The sequence below is a fragment of the Ochotona curzoniae genome, unplaced genomic scaffold (assembly GCF_017591425.1).
Source record: "Ochotona curzoniae isolate NIBS_2020 unplaced genomic scaffold, NIBS_Ocur_1.0 scaffold_4506, whole genome shotgun sequence".
Lineage (NCBI taxonomy): Eukaryota > Metazoa > Chordata > Mammalia > Lagomorpha > Ochotonidae > Ochotona > Ochotona curzoniae.
Genome location: NW_024467119.1, coordinates 66,614,884 through 66,631,646, shown reverse-complemented (window position 1 = coordinate 66,631,646; position 16,763 = coordinate 66,614,884). Strand labels below are relative to the sequence as shown.

The window sequence follows — 16,763 nt, the reverse complement described above, 5'->3', positions numbered from 1 at the left end:
GGAGTTTTTGTCATGCACACCTTGTGTGTTTCAACAGGGAAATTAAGATAGACAGACTTTTGACCATAATAAGAAGAGTGATACTTTGTAGGCAGGCATCAGAAAACACACAAGATATCTCTGGTTCCAATAAATGTAGTTCATTCATCCCGGACTTCCCACATAACCACCAAATTTGTGCGTATAATATTCTTTCAGTGAAACCTCCTGAAAGTCAAAGAAAAATCCTGGAAATATATTTGAGTTTTAAAGAGGTGAGGTGTACTTAATTCATCTTGCCCTTGACACACCTTACAGAGCTGAGATTTTGAGGCATATCACTTAACTTTTCTTTTACATCTCATTATTCTTACTGTCAACCATGCTAGTTTATAAGATATTATGCAGACTGGATGATATTAAATGAGATTATACACACACACTCACTCAACGCTTTGAGTAATACCAAGAAGTTTTTAAGGTGCACTAGAAATGATAGCTGTTTATAGCTGTGTATGAAAATAATTGAGGGTCTGTAAGACTAGGAACTATGCATATTCACTGCTTTCTTTCTAGGCCATTTCACACCTCCTGATGCATTGCTTATTCTCAACAAATATTTGTTCACTGACTGATCCTATTATACAGTATATAAAAATGTAAAATCTTTTTCTCTGGCAGAAATGTGTGTATTTTACTTATACTTTAAGCTCAGAAGACTGGGATGTCTTCATTTTTTTTAAATATCAGGGAAATGTAGTAAAATGAAATACAGCTTGCTTGATATGATGTTCATATCTGACACCATGCATTTTTGTGGGCGGGACCATTTAGCATAATTGTTTATAGCGCAGGGTCTGGAGGCAAAGAAACAGATTGAAACAATGTCACAGCTTCTTAAATGTGTAATCATGAGATAGTTAACAAACTTCTTTAAGCTTTGTTTTTACTTATTGGTCAAATATCTCTGTAAAGAAAATTTGTCTTTAATGGCTGTGGCAAAGTAAAATTAATTCTGAAGTTTTAAAACCTTTGATAGAATACTTTGCCCATGGAAAGTTGTTGATAAATCTGGTTGTGCTGAATCTGGGCTAACATTTTTATATGCATCATAGTCTTTTCCCTTGAATGATTGATGTAGAATTTACTGAAATGATCATATTTTGAAAAAAAAATTAAAAAAAGGTTAGAGGTAGTATGTTTCAGAGCTGTGTAAGTCAATAAATGATCTTTGTTCAGAAGTTTAAATGAGGTGAACAATATGGCTCAACAGGTTAAGTCTCTATGTGTGACACCTGCCCGCACAACTCCCCTAATCAGAGTCTACTCCAATCTCAATCCAGCTTCCCGCTGCTGTACATGACAAAGCTGTGGAGGATGGCTTGTGTACATGGACCCCTACCATACACATGGGAGACTCAGAAATAGTTGGGCTCCTGGCTGCAGCCTGGCCCAGCCCCTGTCGTTGCATCCATTTGGATGTGAACCACCAGATGGAAGATCTGTCTCTTCTTCTCTCTTCTTTCCCCTGTCACTCTGCCTTTCAGATATGTAGCCTCTTAAAAATAAAACTGTAACTAGAAGACTTAAAATCAATGTGATGAAATCCTTTTAAAGATGGCACTTTGTTCTTATTTATCCCAATTTTATAAACTTCTAAAGAGAAAGCTTCTGTTCCAGAAGATGCAGTGGAAACACTTCAAACTAAAACTTTAACATAGCTATGAAAAAAGGTAAGTATGTTGGGGTTTACAAAATGCATATAGTACAGATTGGAGTGGATTAAGCAACAAAGAGTCCAAGTAAATGCTAGTTGAACCTTCAACATTTCCTGCTGTTTGCTGCTAGTTGTAGATTAATTTAAAAATTGGATGCTCCTTTCACAAGCTTGGCATTCTGAGAAGCAAATGTTTTTCCACAATCAGAATCATTGAAAGAGAACACTGAATATCCTATAACTCAGTGGGAGCAGTGTCAGTTGCTGGCCTAATTGGGAAAGCCAGACTTCTCCCAGTAAAAATTAACTTTGAGGGACCAGTAGGAGGTAGAGATTGAGAGCAAGGAGAAGAAATGTATCTAGGGGCAAATTTCTGACATCCTTCTTCCAAGTAAGGACAGGTGACTTTTCCCCTTGTTAAGGGTGAAGGGCTCCTACAAGGTAGAAAATTGAGTTTAATTGCATGAATAGCTTCCCTATGCTCTCTAAGAAATAGTTAGTGGTAGTTGAAAATCTCCAGTTAACTGTAGAAAAAGAATTTTGAAGTTGCTGAAGCATTAACCAACCATGTGAGGAACAATATGGGGTGTGGGAGAGGGGGTTGATCGACTGCTAGTTTGCCTCAGTTAAAAGAAAAATTCTACTTCCTTTTTGTCAGAATAATAAAGATGAAAAGTTTTTGCTTACTCAAAATCTTGTTGTGATAAACAAGTCAGGCGATAGAGCTTTATTTTCATGCTTGGCTGCTTTTTTATAGCCCTATACTAATCTTACTCCCTCTAACTTCTAAATAAGTCCACGAGTTTCCATTGCCATTGTAGTTTTCCATGTGCTGTACCATAGGTTCGGTATTTTGAATATTTAATCTATTTTTCTCATCACCTAAAGCTAGTCTCATACACTAGAATGTTAGAATATCCTCATAGAAATATGTTCTTTATGATATGAAATCTAGGCTCAGATTCATCTCTAACAAACTCTAAATCTCAATTGCCATGCTAACCTATTTTACAAACACGAGTTAGGAGCACGTCACTGCTTCTCAGGCCTGGTGGGAATAATTGTGAGTAGCAAACAAAATCATGTTTGGTTGTGCATTATGAGAAATAGATTGGTCAGTTCTCCAAATGTACTACGGTATTTTGCATTTCCGTACTTCATTCTCTCATCTTCATTAAACTACAGAAAATAATTTCTAGAACTAACTCTGCGCTGGTATTTCAAAGAAGCACAAGCATTGGCTCACTTTAAATATTCTGAAGTCGACTATATCTATATCTCTTTCACTAAAACTAAATGAACAATTCTTGGGCAGAAATCCCACCTAGGACAATGCTGAGCCTTTGCAGTGAGGAACAGTCATACGAAGTTTTAAAAAAAAGTGATGCCAATGAGATCGTAGATACTAAAGCTACTTCCTCCTTGTCTTACCTGTGAGCTAATGCTGGAAGTGTGAGCCCTAATATTGAACTATCTGGCTCTCAGCCTGTCTTCACGCTTACTGCTTATGTGAACAAAAACAAGGTAAATAATGTGCTGATTATCAGTTGCTTATCTGACAACCTAGGCCAGCAGTAGCAAACTGACAGGGGGATTAAATAACACCATCAGTGTCAGATCTTTACACTACATTGCCCATAAAATAATCATTTAGATTTCTTTAATTTTCATTACCAATATCAACAGATTAGTCGCAGACTGACTTTCTGCTTTCTAAAGGCATTCGTTGCTGCGCATCACTTCTGAAGTTAATGCATCCTCAGCATGAGTGCTTGCTAGCTCGTTAAGGCACAAGGAGAAGCAGGCAGCTGTTACAAGGTGGTGGCACCCACATGATCTCACCGCGGAGCATGCATGGGTAACATCCATTCATTTGATTAGTTCAAAGTAGTGAGAATCCCCAAAGAACCTGAATCTGCTAGAAAACCCTAAGGATCTGAACTGTGTAGTTTCTTCCAAACCAGAGCCCTGAATTGTGGAGAGTGCAGAAAGGAACATTTGCCAATGTAAAAATCACACTGTCAATCTTAAATGTTCCACAAAATATAGCTTCCGTCAAATATGTGTTTCTAATCTCCAAGATTTATAAGTGCCACTTTCGTTGCTATAATTGATTCTTAGGAAACTAACTAAAAAAATAAAAACTGCTTATCTCTAAAACATTTTTTAAAGATTTATTTATTTTTATTGGGAAGGCAGATATACAGAGAGGAGGAGAGACAGAGACGAAGATCTTCCATCTGATGATTCACTCCCCAAGTCAGTGCAATGGCCAATGCTATGCCGATCCGAAGACAGGATCCAGGAATTTCTTCTGGGTCTCCCACATGGATACAGGGTCCCAAAGCTCTGGGCTGTCCTCAACTGCTTTCCCAGACCACAAGCAGGGAGCTGGATGGGAAGTGGAACTGCCGGGATTAGAAACCAGCGCCCATTTGGGATCCCGGCGTGTTCAAGGTGAGGACTCTAGCTGCAAGGCCATGCCACCTGGCCCCTATCTCTAAATTTTAATTTAATATATTTTAAAAAAGATTTATTTTATTTTTACTGGAAAGTCAGATATACAGAGACAGGGAGACAGGGAGACTTTTTGTCTGATGATTCACTCCACAAGCGGCCACAAAGGCTGGAGCTGAGCCCATCCAAAGCTAGAAGCCAGGAGTTTCTTCTGGGTTTCCCACATGGGTGCAGGGTCCCAAGGCTTTGGGCCGTCCTCTACTGCTTTCCCAGACCACAAGCAGGAAGCTGGATGGGAAGCAAAGCAGCCGGGAATAGAACTGACACCGATATGGGGTCCCTGCACTTGCAAGGTGAGGGATCTAGCCGCCAGGCTACTGTGCCAGGTTCTAATTTGACATATTTAAAGAAGCAGAAAACCATGGAATAATTATTTTCTCATTGTGGAATTAACAATTATTGCTCAAAGGATGTAAAGTGAGAATCAAAGCAGTCTCGGATTGCTTCAGTATCAGCATGTGGGTAGACAGCAGATAGAAAGAAGACAGTATTTGTTTCAGAAGCCCCGAAAACTCTTGCATTTAGTGAGTCCCAAATCCCTTTTCAATATTGTTGGATAAGCAACATGTGTAGTCTTAAATATCACTGTAAAGACACATGATGAAACAGCAGTTCCAGCCACTTGAGAGCTGCTGCTGTGCATCGGTGCTGGCTGCCTGGTTGCTTGTTAAGCTATACCTGCAGGGTCATAGAATCCCTCTCAGCTGGAATTTGGTGTAACAAATAATGAGTGCGATGTCTGGATGCTCAGATAAAGCAGGATTTTGAGAAACCTTTGAGAAAAATCAGTCTGATCCAGAATTTTTGTTTCAGCTTTCTGAGAGGAAAGTGAGACGATCAGGTCATAACATTTGCTGGGTCGTGTCTTCCAATTCTCTAAGACTTTGCAATATATAAAGGAAAGATCCTAATGCTCACGTTTTTTAAATTTCAATATATATATAGTTAGCTGTTCCAATAAAAGTCTCTGCATCTCTCCTTTTCCTCTCCCTTCTTTTCTTGCTATCTTCTTCTGCCCCTGCTTGCCCTTCTCTCTTCCTTTCTATCCTCTGCCTTCCCACCGACTCACCTACTTTTTGCTTTTCTATCTTATTTTTTCTCATTGCTCTCTCTATAACAAATCTTTGCTATTGTCAGAACTTTCAAAAGTAGAGATTGCTTTGGGTTTTAAAAGCTCTATTTGGATGTAAACAATGCTCTTTTATTCCTAGTGAGAACATGAGATGATGTTTTTCACTTTCCTGTCAAAGTTGAACCTCCTTAATTAAAAAAAATAATTATTTTTCAGGATGTGTCATTTATCATAGTCTTTTGCATACAAACCGGAGTCACTGGGTAATGAAGAGTGCAGCAGAGTTGCCCTAAATTATTTTCAACACAAAGTGCTTTGGACTGGGGAGAGATAATAATTTTGTTTTATTTTTCATTCTTGATAAGTAGCAAACGTTGTTGTTGACAATGGACCTATCTGCTTTTCATGTTGTTTTCGCCTCTCCGTTAGGTCATGAAGCTTTTGACTGCCTAATAGTTTCCACCATGATTTATTCAAAATATTTCTAATTAGTAACCCTTCATTTGCCTTCACACGAGATCTTCTGGCCCTTTAGTTTTGCATCTTTGGCCTTTGTGAAATTTTCTATATTGCTTTGTTTATTTTTGAAACCATCAGCATATGGTGGCATATTTGACAAATAAAATCATGTTACTTTAAAGTATATTATGTGAGGATATGCATATATTTTGTGAAATGATGGATACAATCAATTTAGTTAACATATTCACTGCTTCATTTAATTAGCTTACCTAAATTTTGTTTATAAGACAATTCAAGCAAATTTCAAGTATGTGATTCACTTAACATATTTTCTACAATTATGATGTCATACAATAAAATGAATGAAAGAGGAAAAGAATTCCATATTGCCAATAATATCATTACAATACTATATATTCACTGTAAAATTTACCTAAATAGAACAGAAACATAAATATAAAAAGTGGAAAGTTGATATTCTGTCATCCATAGACATTTGATTTGATGGACTTTTATATCGTTACTCTTTCTCTCTTTGTGTCCATCTGTGCTGGTGCCATCCATGCATCCATGCATCCATGCATCCATCTATCCATCTATCCATCTCTGTAATCTGTTATATTGATCAGTAATATGTTGTGAACGTAATAATTATTTTGCTGCATTTTCATTTTAAATGTCTGTATGTGATTTATTAAAAGGGTAGATCTTAATCAAGTTTCCTTAAGGGGTATTGGTACATTTAAAATTTTTTCTATTTTGTTTTATGAGTTCCTAACATTTATCTACTTTAGAAGGAATAATCGGGGAAGGAGAGAGAGAGCTGGAGAGAGAAATTTTCCATCTGCTGGATCACTCTCTGTCATGCCCTCACCAGTCAGAGCTGGATCGGTGTGAGGGATCTGGAGCACAATCTGGGTCTCTTCCATGGATGGCAGGAAAGCAGCCACCCGAGTCATCGCCACTTACTCCAGAGTTTGTGCCTCCACAGGAAGTTGAAATAAAGGGTGGGACTGAGACTGGAATCCAGGCATTCTGTTATGGAATGCAGGCATTTCAAGGAATGGAAAGGCCCACCCCTGTGCTGGTTTTTAAATGGCAAAATGAGCTAGTGATTTTATCAGGCAATGGAAATAATGACAGCTGTTACTACAGCATGTAGGGAAAACCTAAGATTGCAATTTGAATTATAAAAATTCTGTGTTTAGTTTCATGTGCTGAGAAATATTTTTTATATAATTTTAATATTTGGAGAAAATAACTCCTTATAGAAAAATAAATATTGTGGGTAATATCTACATTGTCAGGAATGTGATAGCATGTTTTTTGGTGTAGTTGCATGTTTGGGATGTAGTTAAGCATAAGGTTTTGGGAAAGGCACAAGATTGTAATCGGCTATCTAGAATAGGCTCAGTCATACCAGGAGAAAGAAGAGGAAAATCTTACAATATCACTATACTCTTTCATGCCTTTTTTTTTTTAGAGGATTCAGTTCATTCCATCATTCAACAAAATGTGTCAATTGCCTACTTAGTATGATTTAGATACTAGCAATATATAAATGAATAACCTTTGTCCTAGTCTCAAGGTTTTCATGGTGCACAAGACAGGGAGGGTGAGTAATAATTACTGCTTGGGAAACTGTAGACAGTCTAATTAACTGTACACTTGTAGGGTAGACTAAAAGTCACCCTTTGATGTACTCATTAGGAAACCGGGAAGAAAACTAACAAGAAAAGTGCTGGGTAAGGTTAGATCTGAAGATGGAAAATAAAATCCCTGCCAACTTTCCTCTTTGTTTCATGTCTTGAGAGCGGTTCATACAACGTGTCCTATTATTGAGGTGCCATATCAAGCTAATGTGTCAAACTCAATCATCAGCTTGTATAGTATCTTAGCTTCAGGATTTGTTGAAGATAGATTTGTGACTGTTAGAGTACTACAAAACACAATCATTCCACTGCCATCTACAAGGATCACAAGAGAAATTCTCACTGCCTAGGAGCTTCATCCAAGCTTCTCAAACTGAATGGCCATGAGCATCACCAGGATGTTTTGTTGAAGTGAAATTTTCATTCATTAGGTCTGGGTCAGGGCCTGTGATTCTGTATTTCTAAGTGCTAATGATGCTGGCTCATAGACTGTGCTTGTTTGACCAGGACACAAGATGTCCTCATGTCTAGGAGAATTTGCCTTTGTAACTTCTTCTGTTTGTTTGCAGCTGCAGTGATGGTCCTAAATAGCATGAGTGTCAGCTGGAGTGCCCGGATCCAGATTTTTCTAACCTTTTGCAAGCTCACAGCAATTCTGATAATTATAGTCCCTGGAGTTATGCAGTTAATTAAAGGTATGGACTGAAAAGTAAATGATTTTTAAAACACGTATCTGCTTTTGGTCTCTTTCAACATTAACTTTTGCTTGTACTAGCAGAATCCTTAATTAGTCTCTGCTTGTAGAATTTAAACTCTACTGTCATCTAATTGATATGGAAGGCTGCTACATTAGGGATGATTTGGTATTTATAGTTGAATGGCAGCAAAGTGTTTAAGACTGGGCCAAACAACAAAATAAGGCAGTAGTGAATTCTCTTGGTAGAAAGTGTTGGAGTGAAAATTCAAACTGGGAAAAAAAATCTATCATTTGGTTTTAGCTAAAAAAAATTGTCCTTTTATTTCTACCTTAATGAATGTATTTTAAGTAGTATATCTTGAAACTCTTGCTAAAAGATGACCATTTCTATATTGTATGGTTATTATTTCTTTTATCTAGAGGATAGTATTCCTCTTTTAAGCTTTATTATATATTTTTTGCAAAGGAATATTTATGGAGAGAAGAAGAGACAGAGAATGATCCTCAATGCGCTGGTTCACTTTCCACTTGGCCACAACAGGCCTGGAACTGAGCCCATACAAAGCCGGGAGCCAGGTGCTTCTTCCAGTTCTTCCACGTGGGTGGAGGGTTCCAAGGATTTGGACTAGCCTCCACTGCTTTCCCAGGCCACTAGCAGGGAGTTGGTTGGAAAGTCGAGCAGCCAGGACACAAACAGGTGGCAAATGTGATCACAGAGCTTGCAGCTAGCATTATTAGAACTGAAGTGAGTAAGGGGGTAGTATTCTTAAGTACTACATAATATAATACAAGAGTTGTAAAGTAAAGTAGTTGCAATAAATAAAAATAATTGTAAAAAATGGGAATTCTATTATAGTATTTTTTTAAAGATTTATTTTTATTATTATTTTTTTTATTGGAAAGGCGGATATACAGAGAGGTGAGACAGAGAGGAAGATCTTCCGTCCAATGATTCACTCCCCAAGTGAGCACAACGGCCAATGCTATGCCTATCTGAAGCCAGGAGCCTCTTCCGGGTCTCCCATGCGGGTGCAGGGTCCCAAAGCTTTGGGCTGTCCTCGACTGCTTTCCCGGGCCACAGGCAGGGAGCTGGAAGGGAAGCGGGGCTGCTGGGATAGAACCGGCGCCCATATGGGATCCTGAGTGGGCAAGGCGAGGACCTTAACCACTGCGTCACTGCACCACCGCGCCGGGCCCTCATATAGTATTTTTAAAGTAGCATTTCTTTTCCTATAGGAATATAACATTAGTTGGAATTATTGAACTTACAGAGTATACTGTTGAATGAAAAGAAATTGTAGGGTGATTTTTTTTTAAAGGATTTTAATTGTTTTAGGGAAGAAGACACATGTAATTATTTGGCATAGAAAGAGATCCACATGAGTGACTCAGTTGGAAATAGGCACTACAGTAGGATATGGGAAAGTGAGAAGAAATTGTAAAGGCATGATGTATAGCTCTTGTTAAGTATCAGTGTTTCATTGACAGTGTCTGTTCCAACTAAAGGAATTTATAGGGAAATTTAATGACGTTGCGTGAGAAGAATTACACATGGCAAAAGGAAATGCCAAAGATCAGCCTAGTAATCACCATTGGTAGAGGCAGTAAGCAATAACAAACACTGAAAGATCATTGTCTCTGTAGCTGGGGAGAGGGAGCAGCTGTGGTCCATTTAATAAACCTTGGGGGAGATGTTAGGGGGCTTTCATCCAACCCAGCAACCTCAACCAGCTCAGAGAAAGCGCAATGGTTTGGAACACTAGAGCTCCCTTTGAAGGAGAGACCTGAGTTTGCTCTTTTAATTCGTCTTGGCTTCCACTGAACTGGCTGGCTTGCATTCTATCTTGTTCACGAGGAATGCTGGCAAAATAATTTATCTTAATAGTGCTTTCTTTTCTGGACTCACTATTTTGTCTTCCATAGAGAATTTCTAAGAATTTTAAGTGTAGAAACTTCTGACTCACTGGCTGTTCTTAATCCTAGTTTAGATTTCAAAAATTTTGATGTCCTATTTTTTGGAAACAGAAAATGCTTTCTACTTTTCTTCTTTCCTTGCTTCTACCTTTCTCTCTCCCTCTTCTTTTTCTTTTCTTTCCTTTTTTTCTTCTTTTTTCTTTCCTTTTCTCTTGTTTAAAGTAATACGACTCATAGGTGGCATCACAGACTAGAGTCAATTTTTACCACTTATTTATTATGTGTGTGAGTCAGGGTTTGGCTGCCCAACTGCTACTGTCATAAAAATTCCTTGAGAAGAGAGGTCATGATACATCTCCTGGATTTTTTGGCATTATAATAACATGATAATTAGCATTCATAATATCAGTGCTTAATGTGACCAGGATTCTCCACAGATCTCAATCAAGAGAAAAATTCCCTGAGAATCTTAGTATATTTAAAATGAGTTGTAACATTCTCAAGAGCTTTTTCATGGTTGTATTTACTGTATTACTGCAAGAATCATGATTTCCCTGGAGTATTTGGAGTGACGTTGTAGACGCCTGCATCGGAATACCTGCACCTGAGTCTCGGCTCCAGTTTCAGTCCCAGCTTCCTGCTGAGGCGTACTGGAGGCAGCGGGCATTGGGATTCCTGCCACCCACATGGGCGCCCTGAACTTAGTTCTGAGCTTCTGGCTTTGGTCCCAGTGAGCTGCTGTGGGCATTTGGGTAATGAATCAACACACGGAAGATCTCTCTTGCTCTCTCCTTCTGCCTTCCAAAGAAATACAAATATTTTTAAAAATTCCTTAGATTCTATTGAAATAACAGATATCTCACATTAGTCTAAAACTCTGGAAAGAGATGCTGCAGATACAAATTGTGCGTTTATTCCACTCTAATCAGAGAGTGAAAATAGTTATGTGCTATGTATTTACTTAGAGAATGTGATGAACTTTCTTTGAGCATTAAGACTTTAATCTACATAAGTCCTCTGATACACAGCCAAAATATTCAATTTTGAAATAAAAACCCGTTTTTTTCTTTCTTTTTTTTTTTTGCCATGTGATCTAAATGTCACTTTTGAAGAGCTGTTCTTGTGGCCACTTTTTTTTTTTAAAGATTTATTTATTTTTATTGGAAAGGCAGATATACAGAGAGGAGGAGAGACAGAAAGGAAGATCTCCCATCTGCTGATTCACTCCCTACGCATCTGCAATGGCTGGAGCTGAGTCAATCCGAAACCAGGAGCCAGGAGCTTCTTCCTGGTCTCCCACACAGGTGCAAGATCCCAAAGCTTTGGGCTTTCCTCCACTGCTTTCCCAGGCCACAAGCAGGGAACTAGATGGGAAGCAGGGCTTCTGGGATTAGAACTGGTATCCATATGGGATCCTGGTGCATGCAAGGTGAGGATTTCAGCCACTAGGCTACTTCACTGGTCACTGTTGAACAAGTTTCACTTCTTGATTATTTATGTTTGGACTCTGATCCTTTTAGGCCAAAGAGATCACGGGTCATGATTAAAGATTCTTAAAAAAAATTATCTCAATTTCAACATTTATATTTTCTTTCTGTAAGGATACAGAGTGTTTTTAGCAAATATGACATTTCTAACTTTATTATACCTTTTTAAGTAAAATTGTGATGATGTGTTTGTCAGAGTATAGAGTGAGAGTCTTTCTGTCCTCCATGTAATTCCCTAGATGGTTTCAATGGCTAGGGCTGGGCCAGGCTGAGGTCAGAAGTCAGGAATTTCATTAGGTCTTCCACATGGGTAGCAGGGGCCCGGACACCTGAGTCGTAGTCCTCTGCTTTGCCCTGCATTAGAAGGAGACTGGATCAGAAGTGAAGCTTCTAAGACATAAAGCAGTTGGCAACGTTGCCCCATAGCTTCAGATTTAAGGGTTCCATCACGCTCCCCAAATTTGCAGTTTACAGAAAATCTTTTAGTTTTAAAGATTTGTTTATGTGTTCATGGTGGCAATAGGGGGAAAAAAGCTTACTTATGTATTTGAAAGTCAATCTTAAACATAGAGAGGAAGAGGGTGAAGAGGAGGAGAGAGGGACAAAGAGAGATATGGAGAGAGGGAGAGAGAGAAAGAGAGAGAAAAGTATTTTTCCATTTGCTGGCTTAACCCCTGTGGTGGCAAAGACTGGGCTGGGACAGGCTGAGGCCAGGAGCTAGGAGTTTCTTCCAGGTCTCCCACACGTGTGGTAGAAATCTAAATACTTGTGATGCTTGCTGCAGTTTCCCGATGCTCACTAGCAGGGAGCTGAATTGGGAGTAGTGAAGCTACCATATGGGATAGAGCTATTGCAGGCAACAGCTTTACCCCTTGAAAGAGAGATGTGAAATAACATTTGTGGTGGCTAACACAATTTTGAGACTCCTTCTATAGAGTGGATATAGTATTAATAGATAATGTTGACATTGAATAAAACAATAAATCAAAACTAAAATGTTAATTTCCTGTCATTCCCTCTCATCCCTGTTTATGATTAAAGCATAAAAACAATAGTTATTTCTTTGGGTATCTCTAAAATGTTTCAATTGTAACTGCAGGTCAAACACAGCACTTTAAAGATGCCTTTTCAGGGAGAGATGCGAGTCTTATGGGGCTGCCCCTGGCTTTTTACTATGGAATGTATGCATATGCTGGCTGGTAAGTTCCTATGTTCAATTGGGCTCATTTGTATGCCTCATTAATTTCTTCCAGTTCTTTAAGTATAAAGCAGGTACAAATGTAGAGCCACCATCCATTGTCAGATACTTTACTCGAAAATGAGAAATAAGGTTTAACTTATTCCATGAGGCTAATTATGCACACATGACTTAGGACCAGCAACCCAGGTTTTTCCAGTGGTAGGTATAGAAACATTTTGCATTTTGAAAGGACTTGATAAGGTCTCAAAAATATTGACCACATCTAAAACCCAGATAAGCATCAGAGATGATTAAAAATTAAAGGCTTTGGATGTATTTCTTTTATGACATATGTATTTAAGGTGTTCGTTCACTCTGTAGATTGAGGCATTAGAACTCTGTTTACACTTTACCACATTCAGATACTTGAATAGAAATAATCATTTCCTGACTAAATTTTATAGACCTAATAAGATTTCATTGAAGTGACTGTGGTAAGGAAGCCTACCAGATTCAGAAGTTTGATTCAAGCATCAAAATCATTGAAGTAAGATGAACATGAATTTAAAAAAAAGATTAACATGAATTGTTTTGGAATAAATAATGACAATATTTCTTTTAATTACTTATGAAACTTCAGCTGGAAGAATGTTGTATGAGCCTCAGCATAATATCAGTAAACTATAATAGCTCAAGACTTATGCAAATATACTTTCAATACGGAAATATAATTCATGTTTTTCTTTCTAAAGTTTTTAGGCACTTCCAATCACTGTATGGAACATAAAGATGTACTTCATAATAAATGGAATGTGCACCTATTAATCTCATAGAATTGAGAAAATATAGCATCAGAAAAAACCTAGGAGGTTATGGGAACTTAACATTTTAACATGGCTTTGAAATGAAATATGTTTGAAAGCTGTTAGAAATGTGTGGCTCAAAGGAGACGATTGAAACATGTTTATATATTCCCAGAATATTTTGTTAGCCATTGTGTGTAAGCATTAGTTTTGAACCACTTAGTACTTTGAAGTCTTTTTGCTTCTGTCCAAAGCACAATGTGGTGCTGGACAGAGAAAAGAACCAAGTGCGATTACAGGGTGAGACACAGAATCAACTCCTCTGCGGCTGTTCAGTGGGAATCAGAGCTGCAGGCCCTGGGACAGCAGCCAAGCTGCAGGAGGGTCACTGGGAAACGCAGAGCAAAGTGGGAGGCAGCAAAAGCTTTAAGCGACAGCCAAACCTGGGGAGCCCAGTAATATTCATCTCAGGAATGTGGTATGTGCAGATAGTCACAAGGGAGATTTGATTAATTCTGTTGAATGAAGTCTCGTTTGCCTGCAAGTGCCATACATCTGTTCCCACGGAATCTTAAAATAATTTTAACCTCCTCAGTCCTCTGCTGCTCGGCACTGAATATTCAGGTCACTTGTTTTATTAAAGTAGAACAAGCTGGCTCCACTTCCGTTGGCTTTTGAGGACTGATAGATTTCTTGGAGCATGAAGAATACTCATTTTGAATTCTCTTACCAAGTTTTATTGATGCCGAACTCCAAATGTTATTCTGCTTACAAGTTAAAAGGAGTTTTTATGAACCTTTATTTATACATTTATCCTTATATTCCTTCAGTATAATCCCTACTTTAAGAATCAGGAAACCATTGGTTTTCTTATATTGAAAGTTCAATCACAATTTTGGAGCTTATGTCCGATATTTTAGTGGAAGGTTATTGGATACAACTGACTTTTGTAGAAGTCAGAAAAGTAGGTGTGATTTCAGAACAGGTTGTTGTACTACCTGAATGCAGCTCTGTGAAGAAGAGGAAATAATCTCGTTGCTAATCTATGGTCATTGGTTTTAGAAAAAAAAAAACTGTGTTTAGAAAAGGTAGTCAGTTGCTTTGGAGTTCCAGAAAAGATATTATCTGGCTGTAAGTTAAACAAGAAGGACGATAAAGAATTCCCAAGGAAAGGAGCGTTTATTCACTTTCTTAATGTTATCTTTGTTTTTCTGACCACGTTCTCTTTCACCGTTTAACTGAAAGATGGGACTTTAGAATTATAAATGGAGGCTTGCAAAAGTACCTACATTCCCAGAGCTGCTGGGGACAAAATTTAACAAAATGATAATAGCAGTAATAATAATAATAATAATAATAAATGCAGAGTCTTTGCTAATGATATTACAGCTGTGAGGCAGAGCAGCTCATCAGAACTTACTGCCTGGCCAGTTTGCCTGTAAGTGAAAGTGGCAAGACCACGGTTGTCCTGGAGACCAAGCCCAGGAGCCATTCAACTCCTCAGAAAAAGACACCAGCAAGCCTTGGGAATAGAGAAAGTTTTTGGCTCTGAGGAGCACAGAACCTTTCTAGAATGATGAAAGCTCCTTCACTGAAACATGATTAAGGGGAAAGAAATCATTAACAAAGCCAGGTCACAGAGTGTGTCAGGACAACTTTCATATTATCACCAGTGTCTGCATTAAGAGAAATCCATTCACCATTCCCCCACTGGCCCTAGGGAGCACAACCAATTTCAGCCCCTTATACTGATCCAAAGCTAAATATTGCTTGGAGAGATTTTCATTTATTTATTTATTTATTTATTTGAACTGTGTGATAGAAAATAGTTTTTTAGTGGTTTTTTTCCCCCTCCCTTTTTAAATCCTATCCTCAATGGATTTTGTCTTTCTAAAGCACCTGCTGGGATTATTTTGCACCATTGTGTCGAATCTAATATAAAGAATAAGCTTCTTTTAAAAATAAGTCACATAGTCTGGTATTGGAATGCATTGCCAGCATCCCGGTACCTTTTGTGTACAATCATGGAAAAGCTGGAACAATAGAGCCTGTGGCCATTCTCCAGAGGCCTTGAGGAGTTGTAAACCAAAGACAGTACTATGGACTCATTGCTAGAGACTAGAAGATCATAAAGGTGTATTTCCCACAGGATCTGAATGTTTGGACTAAAATAAAAAGCTTTCTCCTTCCTCTCCCCCACCCAGCCCCAAACCCTTTCCTTTGCACTGTTCTCTGGAGCAAAGGGAAATATTTGAAATTGTGTCCTTTCTTCATGCACATATTTCCTTTCTTGCTTTAACGTTGTTGGAAAGGAACAGTTTCTAAATGAACACTTATGAAAGAACTGGCTATTTTGGAGATGAGAAGCATAGAAGTACAAGGAGTCTTCAATCAGTTCACACACACACACACACACGCACATAAAACACATGATAAAATGATCCTGGATTATATTTAGTTATTTTTTGCACCAAAATGCGTATCTTTTAATTTGATTTATTATGCAAACTTACTGAAGCACCCTCATATTTCTTAGTATGTGTGATTTTTTAAAAATTTCTTCCAGTATTTCCCATTATCTCAGAGTTATAACAAATTTCTCTCACAGTGCATATTCCAGATAAAAATAATGGTTGTCGCCTGCTCTCCTTGTATAACCACAACCTCTGTTTTTAGAAACTTTAGTTTCTAGTCATTAAAAAAAATCATTGTCTGCTAACATTTTAGATATCTTTATTGGTATTGTGTTCCAATTTTATTCAAATGTTTTGCCCAAATCACAGTGCTTAAAATTATGGCCACCTTCACCTTCAGCATCAATTGCACGTTTGTGAATTCAGATGAGGTTTTTATGAAGACAGGAAGACAGGTTTCCTTATCTGAGTCTGAGGATGTGACATGCTTTAATATCTTATGATTTTATGGATTAACATTCCACCCATTTTGTTAAACTGTGGAGAAGTTATTCCCATACAACTACTCCCTGTGAATCTATATAAAAGGTTATGCTACCTTCTAGAAAATAGTTATACAAACACATATATATATATATACATTGAAATTTACTATGTTAGAATTCCCAAAATAGGTGAAATGAGGAGGTTGTAAGGTCTTTGTTTTTATGTATTTAGCTCTTGCTCATGATGTTTGTTAGTTTTCTCATTTTTATGAGTGGAGTATCTGCAAATGTGTTTTGAAGATCAAGTCATCCTCAATGTTTCACATTATGGAAACTTAAGAGAAAATTACAGGGATCTTAAAAGAAGCTTCAGTGGATCCTTAA

The 16,763-nt window shown here is 37.9% G+C and overlaps 1 protein-coding gene across 1 annotated transcript in view; it reads left to right on the top strand.

Annotated features, from left to right (window-relative positions):
• Nucleotides 1-16,763, top strand: part of SLC7A11 (solute carrier family 7 member 11) — a 72,532-nt gene that overhangs the window by 9,602 nt on the left and 46,167 nt on the right. The window contains exons 4-5 of the mRNA XM_040967389.1: nt 7,969-8,094; nt 12,597-12,696. Of these exons, the coding sequence (XP_040823323.1) occupies nt 7,969-8,094; nt 12,597-12,696 (226 nt within the window). The remainder of the gene's footprint in view (nt 1-7,968; nt 8,095-12,596; nt 12,697-16,763) is intronic.